Genomic DNA, 12058 nt, shown 5'->3' with positions numbered 1-12058 from the left:
ATGTATAAGTCTGAGTGGTGGTACAGACGCAGAGAAACATGTCACTCTAGTTATATCAGGGGGTCTGATGCCCTCTTCTGGCCTCTGCAGCCAACAGGCATGTACATGGTACACAGACATGTATGAATCCAAAACAGTTACACGCATCCACCCCTCACCTCACACAAAATTAAAAAAAAAACAAACAAACAAAAAAAAAAAACCCAGAGTGTCAAGAGGGTACCTAATATAGTTCAGGAACTAAAATCAAAATGATGACTTGGGCCCTGGGATAGGAGATATACAAGAGATAAGGTAAGAGGTACCTAGTAAAAGCGAGAAGTTAATTTATAGATGCTGTTGTGGTAACTCAAGATACTGGTGACCCTTATAAGGAGCAAGACCAGTGAATGAGGAGAAAAGTGGGTAGATATGAAGCAAACAAACCTAACTACAAAGCAGAGCTCAGGGGACATGGGCTTTTGGTTGGGTGCTTTTACTTTGGTGACCAGAGAGTAATGGTGGGGCTCCCTAGCTGAACTCGGGAGAGGAGTGGGGCAAGTTAAGAGGATCAGCAGGGAAGGACAGAGAACCTGACGTGCCAGAGACTCAAAGCTTCTAGAAGGCAGCTGGGGATCCATGTCTGAAGGTCGATAACATGCACTAGAGCTAATAAAAAAAACATGGCATTAAGTACACCTCTTACTGTGGTCAGAACGGAGCATGAGTGTCAGCCAAGAATGTACTTAGATCCCACACTAACTATAAACTCCTGGGAAGCATACAGTTGGTAGTAACACAGCCAGAAGAGGTTCTGCCCTGAAAGAGTCCTGCATAACAAACTGCCCCAGCTCTCTCTACTCCTTAAGTGCTGATGAATTCCACTGGGACTATTATTTTTAAAAAGATTTTTACTTTTTAAAGATTTTTATTTTTATTTTATGTGTATGAGGGCTTTGTCCGAAAATATATATTTGTGTACCAAATGCCTGGTGCCTGAGGAGACCAGAAGAGGGTCTCAGATCCCTTGGAATAGGAGTTGGAGTTACAGATGTGATCTGCCATGTGGGTGATCTTGGGTCCTCTGGAAGAGCAGCAAGGGCTCTTAATCTCCAAGGCATTGCTCCGGGTCCAATTGTATTTTTTCTTTTCATTAATATCTCTTTTTTCTATTATTATTATTATTTTCTTTATTTACATTTCAAATGCTATCCCAAAAGTTCCCTATACCCCACCCCCACCCCTGCTCCCCTACCCACCCACTCCCACTTCTTGGCCCTGGCCTTCCCCTGTGCTGGGTCATATAAAGTTTGCAAGACCAAGGGGCTTCTCTTCCCAATGATGGCCGATTAGGCCATCTTCTGCTACATATGCAGCTAGAGACATAAGCTCAGGGGGTACTGGTTAGTTCATATTATTGTTGCACCTACAGGGTTGCAGCCCCCTACAGCTCCTTGGGTACTTTCTCTAGCTCCTCCATTGGGGGCCCTGTGTTCCATCCAATAGCTGACTGTGAGCATCCACTTCTGTGTTTGCCAGGCACTGGCATAGCCTCACAAGAGTCCGCAATATCAGGGTCCCTTCAGCAGAATCTTGCTGGCATGTGCATTAGTATCTGGGTTTGGTGGCTGATGATGGGATGGATTCCTGGATGGGGTAGTCTCTGGATAGTCCATCCTTTCATCTTAGCTCTAAATTTTGTCTCTGTACCTATGTCCTTTCATGGGCATTCTGTTCCTTATTCTAAGGAGGAATGAAGTATCCACACGATGGTCATTCTTCTTGGTTTTCTTATGTTTTGCAAAATGTGTCTTGGGTATTCTAAGTTTCTGGGCTAATATCCGCTTATCAGTGAGTGCATATCTAGTGACTTCTTTTCCAGATTGTGTTTTTAATCATGTGTCTGTGTTGGTGTCTTAGTCAGGATTTCTATTCCTGCACAAACATCATGANCAAGAAGCAAGTTGGGGAGGAAAGGGTTTATTCAGCTTACACTTCCATACTGCTGTTCATCACCAAAGGAAGTCAGGACTGGAATTCAAGCAGGTCAGGAAGCAGGAGCTGATGCAGAGGCCATGGAGGGATGTTCTTTACTGTCTTGCTTCTCCTGACTTGCTCAGCCTGCTCTCTTATAGAACCCAAGACTACCAACCCAGAGATGGTCCCACCCACAAGGGGCCTTTTCCCCTTGATAACTAATTGAGAAAATGCCCCACAGCTTGATCTCACAGAGGCATTTCCCCAACTGAAGCTCCTTTCTCTGTGATAACTCCAGGCTGTGTCAAGTTGACACACAAAACTAGCCAGTACAATTGGTGTATGTGCATGTGAATGCAGTTGACCATAAGAAGCCACATGGGCACTGGGAATGGGACCCAGGTCCTCTGCAAGACCCATGATAGCTCATACCTGCTGAGCCTCCGCTCCAGCCCCTCCCTGGGACTTGTTTACTGTTTGCTCAAGAGGCTGATGATGTCAGGCTGGAGCTTGATGCAGTCAATCCTGTCTTTGGGTAGTCAATATCAAACCATCAAAGAACACAGCTTCTGCAAGCTGGTCTGGATTTTTAAATTAGCATTCACTTTGTTCTGTCTTTAATGAAATTTTCTGTTAACTATTTATGTTCCAAGAGAACTTACTCTGATCTAAATAAAATGTTTCATTGATGGATACATTTGCCACTTTGGCTCATATTGACTCTTAATACTTAAAAGAAATTTAGGTTTGGGTCTGAAAAGCAACAATAATGACATCTGTATTCCATGGAGAACTGTATCTCTATCTTCCTCTGTATCCTATGGATAACTCTTCCATGGGTGAGTCCACAGCCATCCAGCTGCTGCTGCTGCTTCTTCTTCTTCTTCTCTTTTTTTTTTGAGACAAGGTTTCTCTGTGTAGCTCTGGCTGCCCTGGAACTCACTCTGTAGACCAGGCTAGCCTCAAAAATCCGCCTGCCTCTGCCTCCCAAGTGCTGGGATTAAAGGCGTGTGCCACCACGCCCGGCTTCTTTCTAACATCTTATCTATCATAATGCAATATGTTACCTACCCCACAAGAAAAACGAACACTCTTCAAAGAAAAGTAATCCTTCTCACTTATTTATTATCAGAGTATTAATTAGACTTAAAATTGTCTTTGCCTAGACTTGTCTAATAAGAAAATGGGTAAATAAGTAGAAGACATCCGTCTCTATCGTATTGTAAAGCCATTTGAAGATCACATGAGAGAACCACCAACAGTACGTTAAATGCACACCAAAAATATGAATTAAACCACCATACTGTTTGACTTTTCCTGGGCTGTGTGGTTGTAATTTATGTTTTTCTAGTATTTCCTAACCCAAAAGAGGGAGGTAATCTATAAAGTAATATTTATATATATATAATTTTTTCATTATAAATCAATGAATGAGCCAATGTGGCATCACACGCCTGTAATCTTAGCACTCTGAGACAGGAAGACTGATATGATGGGCCAGCTGGGCTACACAGCAAGACCCTGTCTCAGCCAGGCAGGCAGTGGTGTCACATGCTTTTAATCCCAGCACCTGGGAGGCAGAGGCAGGCGATCTCTGAGTTTGAGGCCAGCCCAGTCTACAGAGGGAGTTCTAGGGTAGCCAGAGCTACACAGAGAAACCCTGTCTTGAAAAAACAAGCAACCATCTCAAAAAGCTTTCCTACTGCCTTCACACCAAGCTCCTCTTTTTTGCATACTGAGATAGCCTCTCACTATTCCATGCTGGCCTGGAACTTGAGGCAATTCTCCTGTTTCAGCCAACCAAGCACTGAAATTTACAGGCGTCAGCTATCCTGCCTTGATAAAATGATTTAATAATACTTTCTGAAAAGAGAATTGCTCTCTCTCTCTTCTTGAAAAAAAAGAAAAAAAAAAAAAACACTAGCAAATTAGTTTACTAGAGTAGGCTGGCTAACATCTCTAACGGTCCTAACGTAAAACTCGGGGCACAGTTCAAGTGTGTACCGAAATTTGATTTGCACCAAAGGATAGTTAGAGAAAAACCAATGACGATTCCTTGTGTTAGAGAGCCAGTGCCGAAACCTCCCAGTGTGGTGGCCGAGGAGCGGACACTGGCGGAGAGGAAGGAGGTGCCAGAGCGCCTGGGCTGGGGCCTCTAGCTCCACAACTGGACCTCCATGTACCTCAACGTCTTCAGTTGTAAAATAAAGACACATACCGCACTGTGATGCTGGAGGGATTAGACAACCATGTGCTTGTGTCTGTGTGATGCTTTGAACAGCAGCAAGCATATACCAAGAGGGTATGGCACTTACTCAGCAAAGCCATTAACACAGGCATTTGCTAGACATGACTAAAGCATTAGATGGAAGGCATACGGTATATACATGCATAGGATTGGCTACTGTCACCGGCCATATCAGTTTAATACAAACATGTTTAGAATGTATCTGGACACAATTATAAACCCTCCTCACCTCATCGACAATGACATGAGACACATCAGCCAGAAGACCATCTTCCTGCAGTTTCCTTAGCAAAACTCCGGTTGTACAATACAGTAGCCTGGTAGACTCACTAGCTCGAGATTCCATCCGGATCTGATAACCACACAAAGAATTCTGCGGGGAGAACAGAGGGGCCATGAGCTCTCACAAGTACGCTGGCAAACGAGCTGCAAAGGTGCAGCCCAGGAGCCCATGGTAGTGCTCCATGCAGCAGTCCAGGCAGATCTGCCCATGCACTTGATTATCAGGAGTCCATTTCAAGCTGGATGTGGTGGCTCACACGTGCAGTTCCAGCACTCAGGAGGCTGAGGCAGGAGTATTGCTGTCAGTTTAAGGCCAGCCTGGGTTACACAGTGGATCCCAAGCTGGCTTGGGCTACAGTATGATATCTTACCCCAAAATGCCAAAAAGTATATTTCTATGGTTTTTCAATTGTGTGAAGCTATAAGATTTGTTTTGATAATTTTAAATTTCATATCTTATTCAGTGTGCCCAAGTGTAGGCTTCTGCAAACTATGGTGCACATGCAGAGACAGGGGGATGACTGTTGGTTCTCTTCAGCCATCCTATAGGATCTGGATTCAACTAAAGTCATCAGGCCTGTGCACAGCCACCTCTACCTTCTCTGCCATCTTGACAGCCATCACTTATTTTCCCTCTTTGAATAATCTAACATTCTTATCTACTTTGCTCTCTTTTTCTGTTCACTGAAAAGAATGGAACCCCTTAGGGATACCTTCCACAGAAAAGTCTCAGAAGAGACAGTAAGCCGTATGATATATATCAAAATTAAATCTGAATTATGCATACTCTTTGAATGGCTAGTAGTAACGTATTTGAACGTTCAGTTATCAGAACTAGTATACTGTACAGTTCCTGAGAGCAAAGCAGGGTCCAGCACTCCTCACGGAGGCGGATGGAGAGAGCAAGCCTTACCCTTCCTCCGGGGCCACTCTCACAGCCCAGCTCCTCGCACACCCTGGTGGCTAAGCTCACCGCCGAGATTCTTCGGGGCTGGGTGCAGACTATGTTACACTTCCTGGCTCCACACTCATTGAGAAGCAGATCCTCCAACAGGAAGTGTGGCACCTGGGTGCTCTTGCCACTCCCCGTTTCGCCTGCCACCACCACAACCCGGTGCCTCTTCAGAGTTTCCACAATTGAGTCCCGGTGTCTGAACACAGGCAGCTGTTGTCTTTCCTTCAGGAGCCTCTGATACTTGGGTGTGCTCTGCAGCCTCCTGAAGAGGTTTCTAACAGGCTCCAGGTCTTCTGCATTTGTTGGCTCCAAGGACAGTGCAGCAAGATCTTCATCTGAAACTAAGTTTTCCCAAGATTCCTCAGGATCCTCGGAGCCTTCTTTCTTACTTTCAGGATGCTGTTGCTGTTGCTGCAGTTGCTGCTGCTGCTTCAGTTTACTCAAGAGCTTGGCAATAAAAAGATCCCGTGGCTTATTGGTTTCCATTTTATTGAGTTCTTCCTTTTTCTTTTCTTCATCGCTCCACTCCAACCAAACATCCCGGTATGTTGGGGGGAGTAACTGATGGACAGACTGAAAAGGAAAGCAGCAGCTACATTAGACTGTGCTGACTAGATCTCAGAACTCAGTACTCGAGAACATAGGGGAGTGTCTCTTAAAATGTAGCTTTATCCTTAAACTCTAAAGTCATTAATAGAAGAAAGACACACATAGGCTGTCAATTCATAAATGGCACACCATAGTTGGGTTTCTTGACTTAATGGCTATGTGACTGGGTAGGAGTGAGGTAATGTCTCTGGTTTCTGTCTCTGCATTTAAAATAGCTAACAGAGGACCTGTGAAGTGCTTACTTTTAGAGCATGGTAAACTATGGAATGAATGTTTACTAAGTGTTCCTGTAGGGCTAGTACATACTATGTAAATGAACCACAGAGCATTTGAGAACACAGAGCTCCCTGGGAGATCTGGCAGTGGCACAGTGTTCTAAGTCAGATGACACCAAATGGACCCTTCAGTTATTCTACTTGCCTTCTATCAAAGAACGATTTTCTCTGTGGTAGCAACAGTCGCCTTTACCAAGCACATATAGCTTATAATTACTTGTGCAAAATTCAAGAAATAAGACATGAACTTTGGCAGAAGTTGGAAAAGAACAACTGTGTGGACTCCTACTTAGTTAGTGGTGGTCTGAATGACAATAGCCCCAGGGGATCATGTTTGAGGGAACTATTTGGGAAGATTAGGAGGTGTGACCTTGTTGGAGGAAGTGTGCTAATGGGAGTGGGCTCTGAGTTTTCAAATGTCCACACCAGGTCCAGTGTGTTTCTCTCTCTCTCCTCTCTCTCTCTCTCTCTCTCTCTCTCTCTCTCCTGCTGATTGCAGAGCAAGATACAAAGCTCTCGGTTACTGCTCCAACACCTAGTCTGTCTGCTTCTTGTGGTCATGATCATGTACTGACTCTGAAACTGTGAGCGAGCCCCTAACTGAATGCCTTTTTTGCTTTTAAATAAAAGTTGCTGTGGTCAAGGTGCCTCTTCCCATGGTCTTGCGGCCAAGCAACACTTCCCATGAAGACAGAGAAATATATTTATTATAAAAAGGAAGTGCTAGCCAGGCAGTGGTGGCGCACGCCTTTAATCCCAGCACTNGGGAGGCAGAGGCAGGCGGATTTCTGAGTTCGAGGCCAGTCTAGTCTACAAAGTGAGTTCCAGGACAGCCAGGGCTACACAGAGAACTCCTGTCTCAGAAAAAAAAAAAAAAAAAAAAAAGGGCTGGCAATCTAAAATGTAAAAAGAGCATGGCGCTCTCTCAGAGAGTGTCTTCCTTCAGTAGGACTTTACTCTTTCTTTAAACTCTAAGCACATAGTTAATAAAACCTAAAATTGAAAACTGGAACCGCCTGTCTGTATTTTTAGGCTGATAGATTGAGTGTTACGGGACAATCTCATTGGAGGAAGAGCATCTGTTACCCCAAATCCTCAGAACTACGAGTTTCAGATTTTAGACTTAGAGGCTCTGGCACATACACAGTGGCATAAACTGGGCAGACTCTGTCTATACACAAACTCTTGTTTGCTTTATACACGCCTTCCACAGAAAGTCTAAAAGTAATCTTATGCAATGCTTTCAATAATTCCATTTGCAACAGCAAATTTATCGTGCAGAATTTTCTTCATGGCATCATGTCTGCGGTGAAGGACGTGAGTTTTAGAGCCTTTCAGACTGCAGAGCGTTCCATCAGGGATACTCCACTTGCATGGGCGTCTTTGGAAGCATACAGGCCTAAGGAAGCTCACCTGTCCCTTCACCAGACGATAAAGGGCTAATGTCGCTCCCAGGTGCTGGGCTTGCATGCCGTCCTCTGTCAAGATTGTAGGGCACACAACCAGTACATCATCTTCAGACCTGACGACCCTTACCCTAAAAAGCATGAAAAGAACAATAAAATCTTTTAAAAACAAATTGATGAGGTCAGATTAAAAAAAAGTCAGCAGTTCATTAAACTTAAACTTACAACAGTTGCTAAGTATTCCATGGGAGGCAGTGCATTAGACAATGATTTATAAGCAAAGGGAACTGGAAATGAGGAATTAAGAGTTTCTCAAATGCCTACTTGATTCATGTTTTGCTTCTGAGATAAGGTCTCCCTCTACAAGCCAGGCTAGCTTTGAACTCACTGACCTGGAACCCCCGCCTCAGCCTCCTCTGTGCTAGGATTACAAGCATGAACCAGCAAGCCTGACATTTCTGAATGTTTACACAATTTACAAGAAACAAAAGGATTTTCACTTCACAGTTTTCTAAAAGTTCATTCAGTTAACCAGAAAAACATACCTACATTTCCAGTATCTACCTACTGCAACTTTCTCAAAGGAAGGATTTGGACTCTTGGGAAGATTCTTCCTGACCCAATCGATAAGAAATTGTTTGGGAGATTTTCCAGTCCAGCTTCGAGCAGTGTAGTCAAAGTTTCTTACATCATGAGGTTCTTTCTTTTTACCTTAAATGGAAGGCAAAGACTTGTTCTTTAAAAATGGTAACAGCAATATGAATTCTCTGTGGAGCGAGTGATCAGCGTGCTCTCCCTTTTAGGAACAGCATTTCTGAAGGGAACGGGTGAAGAAGGACCACACAAAGGTTTTCTCTTCTCTAGGTGAGGCATCCTCTTCATGGCCCACAGAACATCCCGAAGCTGTTGTTGTTGTTGCTGTTAGTTTTGAGACAGTGTCTCATGTGGCCCAGGACGACCTGAACCTTGATTTGCAGCTGAGGACGATTTTGAACTCCTGATCTTCCTTGTCTTCTTCCCACACCTGGCTGACCATGAGGACCTTATGCATGGCCATACTTACTGAATGACAATATTTGGTAGGATGCCCTCTACGTAGTTACTGGAAAAAATATGTCAGATGCCATTTTTCTGCTTAACACAGCCATCAATACCCCCTCCAATGGCTCCCTTGTGTATCTAAAATTAAGTACTCATTTTTTTGGGGGGGTGGGGGGTGTGGGGGGGTGTTCGAGACAAGGTTTCTCTGTATAGCCCTGGCTGTCCTGGAACTCAGAAATCCATCTGCCTCTGTCTCCCAAGTGCCAGGACTAAAGGTGTGCGCCACCACTGCCTGGCTTAAGTACTCATTCTCATTTAGGTAAGTGCCCTAAAAGGCGTCAGTGGCCCACCCCTACTACCATATGCTGTTCCTCCCTTCAGGTTGGGATTACACCGGTCCTCAGGCAACTCCTTAAATGTTCAAAGTGTGCTTGGCCCAGTAGCTACCAGCCTTGTGGTTAGAAACCAATTACAATTTCAAATTGTCAGTCATATTAGTCACATCTTAAGTAAGCCAATATTCACATCAAATAACTCAGATATAGTATGTCTCAAATACAGAAAATCTGTGGAATAGTGATGCTATAAACTCATTTTACTGAAAGACTTGTAACTTATTATCTCTTTTCTTTGGAGTTTTTCCCCCACCAATTTGCCACTAGGCTAACATCTGATCATCTGTCAGGCTATCTGGTTATTCTCAGAACTAATTACAAGGAAAGTAGCCCCAGCTCAAATTAGAGCTCTCTCTTATTATTATTATTAAAACTATATCTGTATGTGTGTGTCTGTGTGGGTGTGATATATGCATATGAGCACAGATGCCCATACGAGGGTGTCAGATCCCCTGGGGCCAGAGTATGCTTGTGACTGCTGAGCCACATGGCCAGTCCTGCTCTGCTGTGAAACGTCAGTATTCTCTGAAAGCACAACTCACCATTTAAAAATCTCTGTGCTCACATTCCATCTTAGATTACACAGAGAAAAGAGGTTGGGTTATTTGCTTACATAACTCCTTTTATTGTATAATAATGATTCAATAAGTATTAGTGAAGGAGTGAATAATGCTAAAACGTCTACCATTTGACGTAGGCGTGGCCTGTCATATAATCTGAGAAAGCTTGCAAAGAATACAAGTAGGAAGTGCGGCAGTACACAGGAACGTACGATCCCTCACAGCGAGGCCGTGGAGGACTGAGGGAGTCAGGAAATAAGATTGAGTTGCGCCTTGGCACTAGGGGTGGCAAGCTAGGCAAAGGAGTGGAACTGTCAAATGACAGATGTCGTAAGGACTCAAGTGGCTAGAACATCGGAAAGCAAAGTGCAAGGATACAAGTGAATCCGAATGCAAAAGCTCTCAAAAGCAATGAAAGGCTTTGGGCTTGTAACTGATGTCACTAAGGTGTTTCACTGAAGCTGGGACAGCTCCTACAGAACACTTGCCCCAGGGTGCAAGACCCTGGGTTTGATCTCCAAGATTATAAACCACAGAAGCAACAAAGAAAGAAGGTTTAAACAGAGAACTTGCATTTACATAAACTCTCATTCATATTTTCCAGAAAGTCAATGTCCTAGTTTGCTCTCTGTTGTCAAAAAGCACTCTGATTAAAGACGACTTTGGGAAGAAAGGATTAATTGGCTCACAATTCCCAGCTCATAGACCATCACTGAGAGAAGTCAGGGCAGGAATGTTCTCACCTCCAGGGAAACACAGGGGGGAGGGGGGAACGCTGCTTGCTGGCTCCCCTCTGCCTGATGCTTAGCTAGCTTTCTTACACAGCCACAGACCACCTGTCAGAGAATGGCACCCTCGCGGCGGGCCAGGCCCTCCTAAATCAGTTACCAACGAAGGGAACCCCTCACAGACAAGTCCAAAGACCAGTCTGATAAAGACAAGGCTGCTTTTTCAGGAGCCAGAAAGAGAGTTCACTGTGGTTAAGGGCATGTACTGCTCTCGCAGAGTCTGGTTCCCAGAACCCATGCGGGGCGGCTCACAGCTGCTTGTACTCCAGCTCGAGAGCGCCCAACACCCTCTGGCCTCCTCGGCTCCCATGTGCACAAACCCGCCACCCGACCCCCACCCCCACACGATGCTAGGCAGCGTCAGGCTGACAGGCAAAATCTAGCTGTCGGGGCTGGAGAGAGACGGGCTTGGCTAACGTCTCTGCAAAGACACCCGGCTCAGAGCGAGTTACCACACTGTCACCACCTAAGAGAAAGCTCCAGGAAAGCACAGCTCTGCTGTCAGCTGAAGGGTCTGCCGAGATGCAAAGCGACAGTCCTGTCCCCCTAATTTTACCTTTCTCTTCCTCAGTAGCAGCTGCAGATTTTTCAAATAAATTCAAGTTGAAAGCACTTTCAGCTTCTGTGGCTAGAGGAGGCTTTTTCTTCTCATTTTGTTGATGTGGAATCTTTATGGCTGGGTTGAATATTGGATGGTCTTCTAAAGTTTCCATTTCTATCAAGAAAAAAAATGTTTAGTTTTATATATTTGCTTTTCATGCTTTGTATTTTGCAAACATAGCTTAAAATCATGTCTTCTTTTTCTCTTTTAACCAGTCACTTAATAATTCTTACTTGGAATCTATGTTAGATGCCAAGTGAAATTTATTAACTTTCATAATGTACAATAAAAAGAATTGCCGGGCGTGGTGGCGCACACCTTTAATCCCAGCACTCGGGAGGCAGAGGCAGGCGGATTTCTGAGTTCGAGGTCAGCCTGGTCTACAGAGTGAGTTCCAGGACAGCCAGGGCTATACAGAGAAACTCTGTCTCGAAAAACAAAAACAAAAACAAAAACAAAACAAACAAAAAAAAAAAAGAATTAGCAATTATAGAATAAAAAATGAACTTTCATTAGAAAAACATACACATAAGAACCATTTGCATTTCTTTCTTGAATGGAAATAGCATTTACATTATAAATCTAGGATCAGCAAACTATGAACTACACTGCTAAGTCCAGCCTACTGCCTTTTCTGTACTCTGTCAGCTAGCACGGTGCCAGGGAGAAAACCAGTGGCTAAAGAGGTCTGACTTCAGATCCCCAGGGTCCACGTGACTGGCAGCTGCCAACAGTGTTTCTCTGCAACCCTTGAGCCTGGGAGAGGTGCGTGGAGCAGGCGGGTCTCAGGACCTTGGTGCCGGTCAGTCTAGATAAAACAAAGGCCAGCTCTAGACTTCTGAGATCATGTCTCAAAAAATAAGTTCCAGCTGGGCATTGTGGTACACGGCTTTAATCCCAGCACTCGGGACACACAGGCGGGCAGATCTATGTGAGTTTGAG

The 12058-nt window shown here is 44.4% G+C and overlaps 1 protein-coding gene across 1 annotated transcript in view; it reads right to left on the bottom strand.

Moving 5' to 3' along the window:
- The window catches only part of Dhx29 (DExH-box helicase 29), a 46555-nt gene that overhangs the window by 16912 nt on the left and 17585 nt on the right, over positions 1–12058 (bottom strand). The window contains exons 8-12 of the mRNA XM_021208308.2: positions 11072–11230; positions 8277–8442; positions 7739–7862; positions 5400–6014; positions 4434–4577 (exon numbers count right to left, since the gene is read on the bottom strand). Of these exons, the coding sequence (XP_021063967.1) occupies positions 4434–4577; positions 5400–6014; positions 7739–7862; positions 8277–8442; positions 11072–11230 (1208 nt within the window). The remainder of the gene's footprint in view (positions 1–4433; positions 4578–5399; positions 6015–7738; positions 7863–8276; positions 8443–11071; positions 11231–12058) is intronic.

The sequence above is a fragment of the Mus pahari genome, chromosome 11 (genome assembly GCF_900095145.1).
Source record: "Mus pahari chromosome 11, PAHARI_EIJ_v1.1, whole genome shotgun sequence".
In the NCBI taxonomy this organism is placed as follows: Eukaryota; Metazoa; Chordata; class Mammalia; order Rodentia; family Muridae; genus Mus; species Mus pahari.
Note: the sequence above shows the minus strand (reverse complement) of the source record. Positions and strands in the feature narration are given on the sequence as shown.